Here is an 18,204-nt window from a genome sequence, read left to right as displayed (position 1 = left end):
AAATACAAAATATAAGCAGAAAGAAAAACATGGTCATAAAAACAAACACATTCATCAGTAATAAGGTCCTCTATCAGCTTTCTGAATTGCCCTAGAGGCACCAGAACATCACATTTTAAGAATGTTTTTGTCACGATTCCCACCGACGGTGGCGCCCCCTCCTGCTCGGGTGGCGCTCGGCGGTCGTCGTCACCGGCCTATTAGCTGCCACTGATTCCCTTTTTGTTTTTCACCTGTTTGTAATTGAGTGCGTTTATTTCATTGTATGCTGTGCGTGGTGACATGCTGTTTGTTGTACATTTTCAGTATTGCGTGTGTTTTGCGCAAGCTGTGTTTTGTCCCTTGTGTTTGGGGCACTTTGTTTGGTAGTGCGCTCTGTGCGCAGTTTGGGTTGGCTTGTCGTTTAGCCATTGTGCCTATTAAAGCCAATACCCTGAATCGCTGCTTCCTGCACTTGATTCCTCGTCAGCAAACACCCACGCCTTACAGTTTTGAAGATTGTTCCACAAATAATGTGCAAGAAAACTAAAAGCTGATTTACCTAACTCAGTAGAGAGCAAAGGAATGTCCAGAGGCAGCCGTCCCTGAGACCAGGTGTGGTAAATCCTGTCTTAAGTTTAGTAATGACGTTAGGTACAGTGGGAGTTCTTGTAAGATTTCTTTATAGATGACAACACAGCAATGTATCAACCTACATGAAATCAAAGAAGATCAACCTTCTGGTAGAAAATGCAGTGATGAGTACTAAAAGTGTTGCCCGTAATAAAGCACTGTGCTCCATGATAAACTGCATCTAATGGCTTGAATAAAGTGGCATAGTCTAGTACCAATAGGAACGTCGACTGAATAATCTGCTTTCTACTATTTAGCGAGAGGCAGGACCTATTTCTATAAAAGAAGCCATTTTTATTCTCAGCTTCTTAACTAACTCATCAATATGCTTTTTAAAAGACAGCTTTTTATTTATCCAGATGCCCAGATATTTGTAAGCCGGGACATGATCAATATGGACACCATCCAAAGTACATATGCTGAAATAATCAGTTATTTTTATACACTCTAGAGGACAACGCATATTTAGTTTTACCTGCATTCAATACTCAATTCAGGTCAATAATGTTTTTCTCTAGTACAATGAAGGCAGACTGTAGTTCAGATAGAGCCTGGTCAACCGAGGGGGAAATAGCATACAAAACACTATCATCGGCATACAATTACAGGTTACAATTTTATACAGACAAGTCGATATTGTTAATGTAAACAGTAAAAAGTATAGGACCCAGAATTGAGCCCTGCGGGACACCTTTTGTAATATTCAGGAAACCTAATTTAACACCATCAGTAGATGGTTGAGTTCTTTCTGTCAAGTCATTTTTAAACCATAACATGCAGCCAATTAAGGAAAGCCTCTGAATTAGCAGCAAGTGATCAACAGTATCGAACGCCTTTGACCAGTCAATGAAGAGGGCAGCACAATGTTGCCTTTTATCCACACAGTTAACCACATCATTTATAACTAGGGATGCAGCAGAGATAGTGCTATGACCTGGTCTAAAACCTGACTGATGTACATTAATGATTACATTTCTTAGGTAAGGAAGGTCTTAGCTGAGAATTAATCAAGGATTCTAATATTTTAGCTAGGCAAGAAAGTTTATAAATAAGGCCATAATTATTTAGGTCACAAGGGTCAATAATGGAATATAGTACAGTACATCATAAATACAGTTAATTTATACATTGTTGTATAAAATACAGTATGTACAGGGGGAAAGCAATATATGGTAAAGGACATTTACTGTATATCAGTAGGTATATTTATGACAAGGAATCGCACTTTATTGTTTACGCTGTCTTAACTGCCAGGCATTTATAAGCAACTCACAAGTCAATTCATATATAGTCAGCAACAAATAGACCATCAAATCTGTCATTATTTGCTTTTGATTAAAAGAAGCCCCTTAGCCTTCAATTATAGTCAAAGCAAGTTGAGCGCCAGAACTGCCATGAAGAAAAAGCATTTTGGCTCTCTTCAGGGCTGTTCTCCTGAATCGTTCATTCGTCTGCCCTTCAACTGACAGACACCATTCATTTCACCCTGCTGGAGTGAAAAACACCCTCAGACAAAACGCAGGTCCTTGGATCTAAAGAAGCTAGGCCTGAAGCTCCAGCCAAGACTCTGCCTGCTCTGCCAGAGAGCAGCGTTTATTCTGACATCACTGGATCATTGTCTGTTGGATCACTGAGGGCTGTGGAGCTCCATGTAGATAGCACAATACAGCCATACAGCTCAAGCCATGGGTGTGCAGACAGAGGAGAATGGCCTTTTATAGGTTCCCTCCTAACTCCACTGACCTGTGAACAGATCAGCTGTAATACGCTGAAACCAAATACGCTGAAGCCTAATAGGCTGACCACACCACTCGCGTCGCGTGCGCGAGCGTTGTAAAATCAATTTAGAAATCTATGTTATTCAATTATTGCACCCACACTGCTCGCGTGCGCCAACAAGCGTCTGCGTTGCCAAGGGCTAAAATAGAAGTCATTCCTATTTCTGACGCAGATCACGCTGCAAGTCCTGCCTCTCCCATCTCCTCATTGTTTTATAGAAGCAGGTACCCACGTGCCATCTCCTCATTGCTTATACCCACGTGGGTGATTGAAAGACGAAATGTTTTGCCGGTAGTCTTGGTAATACGATGAAAGTTTAGATGCCAATCACCATATAAGTTCAAAGATGAAAAAGCCGGGAAGGAGGAGAGATGACTAGAAACGATTAGGTCGGCCGTTTTATGTGTGGATTAATTGTCGGAGTAGAGGACCTTGTGCATTTCAGGTAAAATAACAACTCAATGTTTATATCCCAGGACAAATTAGCTAGCAACAGCAAGCTAGCTAAATAGGACAAATTAGCTAGCAAGTGCAAGCTAACTAGCTAAATTGCCATCCATGTTTAATGCTTTTCGACCTGTCCCCAAATTAATGTAATTGGTTCAGAGTTTGTTTTGATATTTTAACCTGCGTGTCGTGATCGCGTTTGGTATAGGGGGACAAAATAAATGTATGCACGATGGCGCACGTGCGCAGCTGGTTTGGGTTCTGTGTAAGACCAAAGCAGTCCTTAACAGCTTCTACCCACAAGCCATAAGACTGCTGAACAATTAATCAAATGGCCACACGGACTATTTACACTGCTGCTACTCGCTGTTTATTATCTATGCATAGTCACTTTGCAAATTACCTCAACTAACCTGTACTCCTGAACATTGACTCGGTACCGGTACCCCTAGTATATAGCTTAGTTATTGTTAAGTAATTTTCTTGTGTTACTTTTAGATTTTAGATTTTTCACTTTAGTTTATTTAGTAAAAACAATTTTTCTTGAACTCCATTGTTGGTTAAGGGCTCGTAAGTAAGCATTTCACAGTAAGATATGCACCTGTTGTATTCTGCGCATGTGACAAATAACATTTTATTTTATTTGAAAATATTGAAACTAAGTTTGGAAATTGGAATAATATGTTATTTTCATTGTTTTTGTCATATCTGTATTATTATGGTATAGCTGAAGGTAATGGTTACATCTCCTCTCACTAAAAATGGCCCACATCTTGGCATGCGTTCCCAAAGCTGAACATGGAGACTGTAGACATTGCAGCACATATCCTAGGGGAGCTTGTTACCAAAACCATTCACCCCAAACGTAATTAAGTGCAGGCCTCAACTGCTTTCCCCAAAAGCCTATTGGATTAGTTGAAAGACAGCCGTTCCAACACACTGGGTCAAATTGGGGCATAAATCCAGTCAGCATATAAATATTTCAACAGCACAAGCAAACCAACCAGTGAAGAAAATACTGGTAATTAGCCATTACCCAAACACGTATACTGGTGTAGTAAACTTTTATTAAATGGTATTTCTCCTGCTTTACCCTAAAGGGAGATTTATGAAGGCGTTTCCTCCGGCTGATGATACATGGTTGATGGCATTTAGAATCATGCTAATTGTATACATACACAAGTAGTAATAGAGAGCCTAGGCCTCATTCACTTCCAGCACTACCAATCTCTGTTTGACATAAATAGGGAGGCACTCCTTATTTACAAGCGCTTGCGGCCTAAACACCGGTGCTTTATAGGGGTGAGGACTAAGGGTCAGTGATAACAAGCGGCAGTTTAAAAGAGAGGCATTTGTTGGGAGTGAATTCCTCTCTGTCACCCCGCATAAATCGCCATGCCCCGTGAACGAGAGTAAAGTGTTGGTCAGGGCTGCAGGGCTGGCCTCAGAGGGTCACGGTGCGTCTGGTCAAGTCACCACTTAGGGACAGAGTGCACTTTCTGAAACAACTGTTTTCCAGCTCAAGTTACATTATCATTGGTAATGGCAGTAACGCAACACCACACAACTACTCCATCAATACTCTGACCAATGTCATAGCAACTCAGGGTAGACAACGTAGCACAACTTTAAACAACTTAGCTAGCTTTTCCATCCAAAGATGTTTAAACAGCGCACAATTTGAGCTGGGACGTTAAAAACGTACTGAAACAGTGAAAATGTGTCACACACAGTCAAGTCTCATGACCAAAGCCCTATTTCTGAGGGTCAGAGCACAATGCCGCTAGAAACCCAGGAAGTTGACACCACCTAGACAATACAGCCACAGCATTCAGCACCTTTGATGTAGCTGCTCTGAAAACAGATGTCGTTCTGAACACAAAACAGAACCCCACGCGATCTGGCCCCTTGCCCAAATCTTACTCACTATTATGTCTACTTAAGCCGTTAAATGGGTTCCACTCCAACGGCGATAAAATCTAGTGTGGCATTGTAAATGCTCTTCAGGAAATGACATGGAGGGCCAGGCGCTCGTTCTGTGGAGCGGTGCTGCTAGGAGAGACGCGGCAGGTTTTAAAAAGTCCAGATGTATCCTTCCATTAATGTGAAATAACTCAATAGAATAAAACAGGCTTAAGGCAGACCTCTGACCCACCTGCTAATGGCAAATAACCACACTGGTTTTGATGGAAAGTCTTCTGAGGTACAGTACCAATCCAAAGTTTGGACACACCTACTCATTCCAGGGTTTATCTTTATTTTTTGCTATTTTCTACATTGTACAATAATAGTGAAGACATCAAAACTATGAAATAACACATATGGAATCATGTAGTAACCAAAAAAGTGTTAAATAAGGTCATCTGATGCAGCACTCGATCATGCTCTTTTTTGGTCAAATAGCCCTTACACAGCCTGGAGGTATGTTAGGTCATTGTCCTGTTGAAAAACAAATAATAGTCCCACTAAGCACAAACCAGATGGGATGGCGTATCACTGCAGAATGCTGTGGTAGCCATGCTGGTTAAGTCGGCCTTGAATTCTAAATAAATCACTGACAGTGCCACCAACAAAGCACCATCACACCTCCTCCATGCTTCACGGTGGGAACTACACATGCACTGATCATCCGTTCACCTATTCTGCGTCTCACAACGACACAACGACACAGCGGTTGGAACAAAAGGACAGATTTTGTGTTTCTTGGCCCAAGCAAGTCTCTTCTTCTTATTGGTGTCCTTTTGTAGTTGTTTCTTTGCAGCAATTCGACCATGAAGGCCTGATTCAAGCAGTCTCCTCTGAACAGTTGATGTTGAGATGTGTCTGTTACTTGAACTCTGTGAAGTATTTCTTTGGGCTGCAATGTCTGAGGCTGGTAACTCTAATGAACTTATCCTCTGCAGCAGAGGTAAAGCTGGGACTTCCTTTCCTGTGGCGGTCCTCATGAGAGCCAGTTTCATCATAGCGTTTGATGGTTTTTGTGACTGCACTTGAAGAAACTTTCCAATGCTCTTGAAATGTTCTGGATTGACTGACCTTCATGTCTAATGTAATGATGAACTGTCATTTCTCTTTGCTTATTTGAGCTGTTCTTGCCATAATATGTACTTGGTCTTTTACCAAATAGGGCTATCTTCTGTATACCACCCCAACCTTATCACAACACAACTGATTGGCTCAAACGCATTAAGAAGGAAAGAAATTCCACAAATTAACAAGGCACACCTGTTTATTGAAATGCATTCCAGGTGACTATCTCATGAAGATGGTTGAGAGAATGCCAAGAGTGTGCAAAGCTGTCATCAAGGCAAAGGGTGGCTACTTTGAAGAATCTCAAATATAAAATATATTTTAAGCTGTTTAACACTTTTTTGGTTGATACATGATTCCATATGTGTTATTTCATAGTTTTGATGTCTTCACTATTATTCTACAATGTAGAAAATAGTAAAAATAAAGAAAAATGCTTGAATGAGTAGGTGTGTCCAAACTTTTGACTGGTACTGTATAACGAAGCCAATCGGAAAAATGTTCATTAACCTTTATTTATAGAGTTAGTCTCACTGAGGTGAAATCTATTTTGCAGGAGATACATGTACAGCAGATAGGTACAACATTTGCTGGCTGTACTGTAGATCTAATGATTGACTTATTCTCTGTCCTCCATAGACTGTGAGTACGCTAGTGGTGGGAGCGGCTCACATCTCGGGGATCTACTCCTGCGTGGCCGAGAATGAAGTTGGCACCAGCACACTGAGAACCCTTTTCTATGTGGACGGTAAGTGGGTCAACCTAACACTACACAGCGTGGGGAGTTGGTTGAAAGAACAACATTGGAGATGTTTTGTACAGCATAAGGCAAAATGCTTGTTGGTTTTTATTTCTACGGGCCAGGCGTACAGAATAACTGTAACATACATGATGTTTAGTTTCCATTGACTTACACATATGCAATGTAATGAATCGCGAGGCAATTGCTAGAATGCACAGGATGTATTGTGTAATAAGGAGAGCTGCTCCGGGTGGACATAAATTGAAACCGTCTTCCTCCGGAGCAGGCAGGCTTCAGGACCGAACGGAAGAGGCAAACGTCCTGAGCCATATGCTACAGTCCAAAAACAGCTTTGAGCATTCACTGTTGCGCCGGCAGGTCATTCATCTTCTTCTTTGAGCCTGCTGCTGCGTAATTCACTTGTTATATGCATCTGAACAGTTCCAAATGTTCATGAAATGAAAATTCCATCTAGTCCAGTTGTGTAATGACAAGAGAAATCAGCTGGCAGGCCATGCAAGCAGTCATCACTTTTCGTCCTCAAAAATGACAAACTTGAATGATTTGAAGTTGAAAGCTGATTGATGGTAGTTTGGAATTGAGAATAGTGGTGACACTGTGATTGGGGACACTGCTGATGATGCCAAACTCTGAAGACCCGGATGAGAATAGAGATCATTTTCAGGAAGAAGCGCCGCAATGTATCACCATTCCTGAGGTGGAGGTGACTGAGAGCGCTGGATTGCTGCTGAAAAAGAGGACGGCGGAATTATAATAACAGCTGTCTTCTTTTACGGAACACAGAATGCTTCCCAGAGCAGTTTGGCTCCCCTCAGGCCCGGCCCCCAGACTGATTCCTAATGGACAGCTGTAGGCTGCCCATCAGCGTCGCTCGCCGCACACCGCCAACCTGCTTCCAATTAACACAGTGATGAAACGGGAAATAACTGCAAATTCTAAATTCCTAACATGGTGATGTGCAGCTTGATGTTTTAGAGATGTACTTTCCCAGGATAGGACAGCTTCAGTCAGCTGACTATCTCATGCTACGTGTCTTATGCTACGTATCTCCCTTAGTGAGAAGAGAGAGTTGTAGTAACATACATACTGGACAATGTGTTCATGTATTGCATAATCTAACTAATACTTATGCTTGATAGTTTTACTAGGTACCCAAATGGGGTGTACCCCCCCCCCCCCCCCCCCCCCCCAAAAAAAAGATGCTCTAACACTCCTTATGACCTAATGTGTTTTTCCCCTCTCCCCCACCAGATCACCCTCAGCACCTGGCCATCGAGCCCCAGACTGCCATTGAGGGTGATGACGTCACTCTGACTTGTCGCGGCACTCGGTACCTGTACACAGACCTGAAGTGGTACAACCCTCAGAACAACACTGTCACCCCCGCCAACATCACGGCCCTGCAGCTCAGCCCCTACGCTATCTTTCTCTCCCTCTCCCTGCACAACGTGTCCAGGAGTCACACAACAGGCTACCAGTGCTGGGCGGGTAACCTCCACAGCAAGAGGGACATAGTCCAGACTGTGCTGACTGTGGATGGTGAGTAGGAGACAGGAGGAGCATTGCCTGCTGGGTGATCAATGAGGTCTATCAGAACAGCAATTGCAGCACCACTGTCATGTCATACGGGTATTGCTCAACTCTTTCTAAGAGTAATCAAATCAAATCAAATGTATTTATATAGCCCTGCTTACATCAGCTGATATCTCAAAGTGCTGTTCAGAAACCCAGCCTAAAACCCCAAACAGCAAGTAATGCAGGTGTAGAAGCACGGTGGCTAGGAAAAACTCCCTAGAAAGGCCAAAACCTAGGAAGAAACCTAGAGAGGAACCAGGCTATGAGGAGTGGCCAGTCCTCTTCTGGCTGTGCCGGGTGGAGATTATAGCAGAACATGGCCAAGATGTTCAAATGTTCATAAATGACCAGCATGGTCAAATAATAATAATCACAGTAGTTGTCGAGGGTGCAACAAGTCAGCACCTTAAGAGTAAATGTCAGTTGGCTTTTCATAGCCAATCATTGAGAGTATCTCTACCGCTCCTGCTGTCTCTAGAGAGTTGAAAACAGCAGGTCTGGGACAGATAGCACGTCCGGTGAACAGGTCAGGGTTCTATAGCCGCAGGCAGAACAGTTGATACTGGAGCAGCAGCACGGCCAGGTGGACTGGGGACAGCAAGGAGTCATCATGCCAGGTAGTCCTGAGGCATGGTCCTAGGGCTCAGGTCCTCCGAGAGAGAGAAAGAGAGAGAGAAAGAGAGAATTAGAGAGAGCATACTTAAATTCACACAGTACATCGGATAAGACAGGAGAAATACTCCAGATATAACAGATTGACCCTAGCTCCTGACACATAAACTACTGCAGCATAAATACTGGAGGCTGAGACAGGAGGGGTCAGGAGACACTGTGGCCCCATCCGATGATACCCCCGGACAGGGCCAAACAGGCAGGATATAACCCCACCCACTTTGTCAAAGCACAGCCCCCACACCACTAGAGGGATATCTTCAACCACCAACTTACCATCCTGAGACAAGGGCGAATATAGCCCACAAAGATCTCCGCCACGGCACAACCCAAGGGGGGGGCGCCAACCCAGACAGGAAGACCACGTCAGTGACTCAACCCACTCAAGTGACGCACCCCTCCTAGGGATGGCATGGAAGAACACCAGTAAGCCAGTGACTCAGCCTCTGTAATAGGTTTAGAGGCAGAGAATCCCAGTGGAGAGAGGGGAACCGGCCAGGCGGAGACAGCAAGGGCGGTTTGTTGCTCCAGAGCCTTTCCGTTCACCTTCACCTAATATGGTTGTATTACATCGTATTTCGGTGAAAGGTGACTGTTCCTGGATATAATCACACTCGTGATTATGCAACCCAGTAGGGGGATGCGTTTGTCTGGGAAAGTCTTGAAAAGCAGAGTGATCTCATTCAGATGTGTTTTTGTGGTTGACGCAGAGAGGAAGAGGCCGTGGCTGAGACAGAACCTGACCAATCAGGATGTAAACAGCAGCAGTACTCTGACTATGGCCTGCTACGCCCTGGGTGTGCCGCCACCCTACATCACCTGGTACAAAGACAAGCTACCAGTACAGGAGGGTCCAGGTAAGAACTGCTGGAAATTACTCGTGATTAGGGGCCCTGAGGTTTCCATGGTCGGGCCCTACTCATTGCTTTTAGTGTTTCAGTTTAAATTATTATACAAAATTCTTGAAACTAATAGAATATTATATACAGTATATGGTGGATACAACCTCAGCTCTGCAGATTTTGCTGCGAAGAGGCAAAATCATTTAATCACTTGTTTTGGTACTGCCCATAGGTAGCTTGTTTTGGGCACAGGTTCAGGAATGGCTGAAGAATTGAAACATTAATTGGAGCTAACTCTGCAAATTGCACTGATGGGTGATCTGAAAAGTCATAGTCAATTGATCAACAATATAATAATACTCTTAGCAAATGTACAATCTGTCGAAACTATGAGAATAGAAAGGTTCAGAACTTTTGTGAAACATCCTAGCACAGTTGAAAGATATATGGCAATTATAAATCAAAACTGGATGGTCTTCAGAGATAGATGGGAGGGGTTTAGGGGAGCTGAAGCTGGAAGTAGAAGACTAAGTATTGTTGTCCATTTAGACAAATCTAAGTTTGGGGTGTTCGGATCACAAAGAAGAACATTCGTGAATCGCAGAAAAAATGAAAAGATGCTGAAGTAGTGCTTGATGCCATCTGTCAAGCATGGTGGAGGCAATGTGATGGTCTGGGGGTGCTTTGGTGGTGGTAAAGTGGGAGATTTGTACAGGGTAAAAGGTATCTTGAAGGAGGAAGGCTATCACTCCATTTCGCAACGCCATGCCATTCCCTGTGGACGGCGCTTAATTGGAGCCAATTTCCTCCTACAACAAGACAGTGACCCAAAGCACAGCTCCAAACTATGCAATAACTATTTAGGGAAGAAGCAGTCAGCTGGTATTCTGTCTATAATGGAGTGGCCAGCACAGTCACCGGATCTCAACCCTATTGAGCTGTTGTGGGAGCAGCTTGTGGGAGGTGTTTATTTGAACAGTGAGAGACAGAATAACAACAAAACAATCCAGAAAAACGCATGTCAAAAATGTTATAAATTGATTTGCATTTTAATGAGGGAAATAAGTATTTGACCCCTCTCAATCAGAAACATTTCTGGCTCCCAGGTGTCTTATACAGGTAACGAGCTGAGATTAGGAGCACACTCTTAAAGGGAGTGCTCCTAATCTCAGCTCGTTACCTGTATAAAAGACACCTGTCCACAGAAGCAATCAATCAATCAGATTCCAAACTCTCCACCATGGCCAAGACCAAAGAGCTCTCCAAGGATGTCAGGGACAAGATTGTAGACCTACACAAGGCTGGAATGGGCTACAAGACCATCGCCAAGCAGCTTGGTGAGAAGGTGACAACAGTTGGTGCGATTATTTGCAAATGGAAGAAACACAAAAGAACTGTCAATCTCTCTCGGCCTGGGGCTCCATGCAAGATCTCACCTCGTGGAGTTGCAATGATCATGAGAACGGTGAGGAATCAGCCCAGAACTAGACGGGAGGATCTTGTCAATGATCTCAAGGCAGCTGGGACCATAGTCACCAAGAAAACAATTGGTAACACACTACGCCGTGAAGGACTGAAATCCTGCTGCGCCCGCAAGGTCCCCCTGCTCAAGAAAGCACATATACATGCCCGTCTGAAGTTTGCCAATGAACATCTGAATGATTCAGAGGACAACTGGGTGAAAGTGTTGTGGTCAGATGAGACCAAAATGGAGCTCTTTGGCATCAACTCAACTCACCGTGTTTGGAGGAGGAGGAATGCTGCCTATGACCACAAGAACACAATCCCCACCGTCAAACATGGAGGTGGAAAAAATACTTAGTAGTTGCCAATGGTCCGGAGCATGTCTTTAACCATTAACATTTTGGGGGTGTTTTCTGCTAAGGGGACAAGACAACTTCACCGCATCAAAGGGACGATGGACGGGGCCATGTACTGTCAAATCTTGGGTGAGAACCTCCTTCCCTCAGCCAGGGCATTGAAAATGGGTCGTGGATGGGTATTCCAGCATGACAATGACCCAAAACACACGGCCAAGGCAACAAAGGAGTGGCTTAAGAAGAAGCACATTAATGTCCTGGAGTGGCCTAGCCAGTCTCCAGACCTTAATCCCATAGAAAATCTGTGGAGGGAGCTGAAGGTTCGAGTTGCCAAACGTCAGCCTCGAAACCTTAATGTCTTGGAGAAGATCTGCAAAGAGGAGTGGGACAAAATCCCTCCTGACATGTGTGCAAACCTGGTGGCCAACTACAAGAAACATCTGACCTCTGTGATTGCCAACAAGGGTTTTGCCTCCAAGTACTAAGTCATGTTTTGCAAAGGGGTCAAATACTTATTTCCCTCATTAAAATGCAAATCAGATTTTTTTGTTGTTATTCTGTCTTTCACTGTTCAAATAAACCTACCATTCATATTATAGACTGATAATTTCTTTGTCAGTGGGCAAACGTACAAAATCAGCAGGGGATCAAATACTTTTTTCCCTCACTGTATATATATACCCCCCCACCCCAAAAATGTGTTTTATTATAATTTTCTCTATAAAATCTGAGCTGTAGACTTCATGCTGTGTTCCAGGTATTAGTCTGAGGGAGGATGGGGTGCTGACGATCGAGAGAGTGAAGAAAGACGATGAGGGCTTGTATGAGTGTCTGGCCAGCAACAATGAGGGGAGTGTGAAAGCCAGCGCTGTCGTCACTGTCGTGGGTGAGTCACTTACCTCTTTATTTCCGTCATGATGGTCTTCACGATAATCTATGTCATGCTGGTAGCGAAACACAATGAATCTAACTACAGTACATTAACCACACCAGTGACCAAACACACCATGAACTCAACCAGCACAGCCACAGCCAGACCAATCACAGCTCTTGGCCAAACTGGGCTATGTTTTCTTGTCACCAGTACAAATAACTCTGGCCAGACTTCAATATGAAAACTCTCCCCAGAGAGAGAACCCAAGAGTCTGCCAAGAATGCCCAGCGAATTCCTCCACTGGCTGGGGAGGGGGGGGGGGGGCTCATGGAGCTCTGAGGTCCCCACCCATGGGACGTGACCTGCAAGAAGTGTGTGAAGAGTTCCCACTAATGACTGTGGGCACGGCCAGGGGAGAAGTCCTCTCGTTAAAGAAGCATGGGACTGGAAACATGATAACACAGACTGGGGGGGGGGGGGGGGGGGGGGAGGTCATGCGATGGTATTTTGATGACTAGACTTGGCACCAGACATGAATTCCTGTTCCCCTAAAAAATTTCAATTTCCCTCAACGTCCAACCCCAGTGTCAGCACAATCCATTACATTACTAGAAGAAAATGTCAAAAATGTGGCATTACTCTATCAAAAATATTTGACAATTTCGTAAAGCTTTATGAATGTGAGCTGGCTAGGACAGTGAATGTTGAGATGGATAGTTAAGAAAATAGTTTCATGTGAGATGAAGGCGCAACAATGTCGGATGCATAGCCCCCAAAAAACGAAGAAATAAACAATGGAGTGTGTTTTGACTTGTAGTGCGTACACAACTTGTCGGAAATGAGTTAATGTAGCAAAAAACGAAGAACTTTCAGAGAAATGCGTTGTTTAATTCCCGTTCCTCGGAATCACTTGGCAAAATGGACTTTCAAGTTCTGCATAAGTAGGTCAGTGTCATGTTACAAACAAAACCATTCCTCTGTTGTGTATGTCCCTGTATATATTTGTTGCCAGTTATCATTTTGTATTCATATTTCAACAAACATATGAAACACCCAATGCAACAACAGTTGACTAACGGTTCCTGTGGTCTCCTTCCAGGTGATGAGGGGAAGCCCAACATTGAGGTGATCGTCCTGGTGTGTACAGGAGCTGCTGCCACCTTCCTCTGGCTCATGCTCATCCTCTTCATCCGCAAGCTGAGGAAGGTAACAAGAGATCTCCCTGCAATCACAGCTAGTTCTCTAGTGTCTCTCACTCTTCTTGACTGTGAAGACATTTGAGAGTATAAAATGTTTGGATACTGCACTGAGCATTTCGCTCACCGCAGCATCATGCCATTTAAAAAATGCTCTCCTCAAGACCTATTCAAACACCCACACTACATTTTTGAAGTTTTTGTATGTGTTTCAGGAGTGGAAGCAATCTTGTTATACAAATTCCACGAACTGCCATCACTGAATCATTTCTCTTGCGAAATGCAAATTACTTTGGATAATTTTATCTCTAGGTTTTCGATTTCCACATTTCCTGACATTGGAGAAGTGCTTCTGTACTGCATGTTGAGAAAGAATAGGTTCAGAGACAGCTTATATCTCCAAGCAATAAGACTGCTGAATATCTCAATGGCTACCTACACACTATCTGCACTGACTCTATCTGCACTGACTCTATGCACACTTATAGGTCTCTATCCACACACTCACACACACTTAAAATATAATGAAATAAAGTTGTATTTTTCACATGCGCCGAATACAACAGGTGTAGACCTTACCGTGAAGTGCTTTCTTACAAGCCCTTAACCAACAATGCAGTTCAAGAAATAGAGTTAAGAAAATATTTACTAAATAAAATATTGTAAAAAATAAATAAAAAAGTAACACAAGAAAATTACATAACAATGGCGAGGCTATATACAGGGGGTAGCGGTACCAAGTCAATGTGCTGGGGCACAGGTTAGTCGAGGTAATTTGGACATGTAGGTAGGGGTAAAGTGACTATGCATAGATAATAAACAGCGAGTAGCAGCTGGAGTCTCTGTAGCGCATTACGGTCAGATGCTGAGAAGTTGCCATATCAGGCGGTGATGCAACCGGTCAGGATGCTGTTGATGGTGCAGTTGTAGAACTTTTTGAGGATCTGGGGACCCATGCCAAATCTTTTCAGTCTCCTGAGGGGGAAAATGTGTTGTCGTACCCTCTTCACAACTGTCTTTGTGTGCTTGGACCATGATAGTTCATTGGTGATGTGGACACCAAGGAACTTTAAACTCTCAACCTGCTCCACTACAGCCCCGTCGATGTTAATGGGGGCCTGTACGGCCCTCCTTTTCCTATAGTCCACAATCAGCTCCTTTGTTCCTTTGTCTTGTTCCTTTGTCAAATTGAGGGAGAGATTGTTGTCCTGGCACCACACTTCCAGGTCCCTGACCTCATCCCTATAGGCTGTCTAATCGTTGTCAGTGATCAGGCCTACCATTGTTGTGTCATCACAAACTTAAGGAGGGTGTTGGAGTCGTGGGGAGGGGAGGGGACTAAGCACAGACCCTTGAGGGGCCCCAGTGTTGAGGATCAGCGTGGCTGATGTGTTGTTGACTACCCTTGCCACCTGGGGGCAGCCTGTCAGGAAGTCCAGGATCCATTTGCAGAGGGAGGTGTTTGGTCGCAGGGTCCTTAGCTTAGTGATGAGCTTTGTGGGCACTATGGTGTTGAACACTGAGCTGTAGTCAATGAACAGCATTCTCATTTAGGTGTTCCTTCTGTCCAGGTGGGAAAGGGCAGTGTGGAGTGCGATTGAGATTGCGTCATCTGTGGATCTATTGGGGCGGTATGCGAATTGGAGTGGGTCTAGGGTTTCTGGCATGATGGTGTTGATGTGAGCCTGACCAGTCTTTCAAAGCACATCATGGCTACCGACGTGAGTGCTACGAGGCGGTAATCATTTAGGCAGGTTACCTTCGCTTTCTTGAGCACAGGGACTATGGTGGTCTGTTTAAAACATGTAGGTATTACAGACTTGGTCAGGGAGAGTTTGAAAATGTCAGTGAAGACACTTGCCAGTTGGTCCGCGCATACTTTGAGTACACATCCTGGTAATCCGTCTGGCCCCGTTGAAAGGTCTTGCACACATCGGCTATGGAGAGCGTGATCACACAGTCGTCCGGAACAGCTGGTGCTCTCATGCATGCTTCAGTGTTGCTGGCCTTGAAGCAAGCATAAAAGGCATTTAGCTCATCTGGTAGGCTCGCATCACTGGCCAGCTTGCAGCTGGGTTTTTCTTTGTAGTCCATAATAGTTTGCAAGCCATGCCACATCCGACGAGCGACAGAGCCGGTGTAGTAGGATTCAATCTTAGTCCTGTATTGACGCTTTGCCTGTTTGATGGTTCATCTGAGGGCATAGCAGGATTTCTTATAAGCGTCTGGATTAGTGTCCCGCTCCTTGAAAACGGCAGCTCTAGCCTTTAGCTCGGTGCGGATGTTGCCTGTAATCCATGGCTTCCAGTTGGGATATGTATGTACAGTCACTGTGGGGACGACATCGTCGATGCACTTATTGATGAAGCCGGTGACTGAGGTGGTATATTCCTCAATGAAATTGATTTAAGTTTGCCTGCATTAAAGTCCCCGGACACTAGGAGTGCCCCTTCTGGATGAGCATTTTCTTGTTTGCTTAGGCCCTTATACAGCTCGCTGAGTGCGGTCTTAGTGCCAGCATCAGTTTGTGGTGGTAAATAGACGGCTACGAATAATATAGATGAGAACTCTCTTGGTAGATAGTGTGGTATATTGCTTCTCATGAGGTGTTCTACGTCAGGTGAGCAATACCTCGAGACCTCTTTAATATTAGACATCGTGCACAAGCATTTATTGACAAATAGACACACACCCCTCGTCTTAACAGACGTAGAATTTGTTACAAACAGCTCCATTATTCTGAACACTTACACTCTCACTCTCGCGCACACACACACACACACATATACACACACACACACACACACACACACACACACACACACACACACACACACACACACACATACACACTCACACCACACACACACACACACACACACACACACACACACACACACACACACACACACACACACACACACACACCCTCATGGACAAGTACAACCAGTCCTGCTATGCCCTCAGTAAGGCAATCAAACAGGCAAAACGTCAGTACAGAGACAAAGTGGAGTTGCAATTCAGAGGCTCAGACATAGGTGGCAGGGACTCCAGACAATCACGGATTATAAAGGGAAACCTAGCCACCTTCTTTGCTCACTTCGAGGAAAACATAGTGCCGCCGCCGCGAGCCGCCGCGAGCCACTCCATGGCCATCTCTCCCTATCCCAGTCTGTTGTCCCCACTTGCTTTAAGATGTTCACCATTGTTCCTATACCAAAGAAAGCGAAGGTAACTGAACGTCAGTACAGAGACAAAGTGGAGACGCAATTCAACGGCTCAGACTCGAGACGTATGTGGCAGGGACTCCAGACGGATTATAAAGGGAAAGCTAGCCATGTCACGAACGCGTTGCTCCCGGACAAGCTAAACACCTTCTTCGACTGCTTTGAGGAAAACACTTGATTTGATTTTGATTTGACTAAATGACTATTGCCCGTAGCACTCACTTCTGTCATCATGAAGTGCATTGAGAGGCTAGTTAAGGATCATATCACCTCCACCTTACCCTACACCCTAAATCCATTACAATTTGTATACCGCACCAACAGATCCACGGATGAGGCAATCGCCATTACACTGTACAATGCCCTATCCCATCTGGACAAGAGGATCACTTATGTAAGAATGCTGTTCATCGACTACAGCTCAGCCATCAACCCCATCGTGTCCTCCAAGCTTATCATTCATCTCAGGGCACTGGGTCTGAACCCCTCCCTGTGCAACTGGGTCCTGAACTTCCTGATGGGCCGACCGCAGGCGGTAAAGGTAGGCAACACCACATCCACTACGCTGATCCTCAACACGGGGGCCCCTGAGGGGTGCATGCTCAGCCCCCTCCTGAACTCCCTGTTTACCCATGATTGCATGGCCACGAACGTCTCCAACTCAATCATCAAGTGTGAAGATGACACAACAGTGGTAGGCCTGATTACCAACAACGACGAGACCCTGGCGGAGTGGTGCCAGGAAAATAATCTCTCCCTCAATGTCAATAAAATTAAGGAGCTAAACGTGGACTTCACGAGAAAGAAGGAGGAGGGCACCCTCATCCACACCTACGGGGCCGCAGTGGAATTGGTGAAAAGCTTCAAGTTCCTCGGCGTACATTTCACAAACAACTTGAAATGGTCCACCCGCACAGACAGTATGGTGAAGAAGGCGCAACAACACCACTTCAACCTCAGGACACTGAAGAAATTTGGTTTGGCCCCTAAGACCCTCACAAACTTCTGCAGATGCACCATTGAGAGCATCCTGCCAGGCTGTATCACTGCCTGATATGGCAACTGCACCGTCCACAACCGCAGGACTCTCTAGCGGGTAGTGCAGTCTGCTCAACGCATCACCAGGGGCACACTGCCTGCCTGCCTTCAAGAACATCTACAGCACCCGGTTTCACAGGAAGGCCAAAAAGATCATCAAGGACCTCAGCCACATGAACCACGGCCTGTTCACCTGCTACCATCTATAAGGAGGAGACAGTACAGGTGCATCACAGCTGGGACCGAGAGACTGAAAAACAGCTCTTATCTCCAGGCCATCAGACTGTTAAATAGTCACGACTAGTCAGCCTCCGCTCTGTACCCTGCCC

At 44.8% G+C, this 18,204-nt stretch overlaps 1 protein-coding gene across 1 annotated transcript in view; it reads left to right on the top strand.

Annotated features, from left to right (window-relative positions):
• Positions 1 to 18,204, top strand: part of LOC106611743 (vascular endothelial growth factor receptor kdr-like) — a 91,371-nt gene that overhangs the window by 37,444 nt on the left and 35,723 nt on the right. The window contains exons 12-16 of the mRNA XM_014212282.3: positions 6,508 to 6,616; positions 7,883 to 8,170; positions 9,589 to 9,735; positions 12,298 to 12,426; positions 13,514 to 13,620. Of these exons, the coding sequence (XP_014067757.1) occupies positions 6,508 to 6,616; positions 7,883 to 8,170; positions 9,589 to 9,735; positions 12,298 to 12,426; positions 13,514 to 13,620 (780 nt within the window). The remainder of the gene's footprint in view (positions 1 to 6,507; positions 6,617 to 7,882; positions 8,171 to 9,588; positions 9,736 to 12,297; positions 12,427 to 13,513; positions 13,621 to 18,204) is intronic.

The sequence above is a fragment of the Salmo salar genome, chromosome 09, assembly GCF_965601325.2.
Source record: "Salmo salar chromosome 09, fSalSal1, whole genome shotgun sequence".
Classification (NCBI taxonomy): Eukaryota; Metazoa; Chordata; class Actinopteri; order Salmoniformes; family Salmonidae; genus Salmo; species Salmo salar.
Note: the sequence above shows the minus strand (reverse complement) of the source record. Positions and strands in the feature narration are given on the sequence as shown.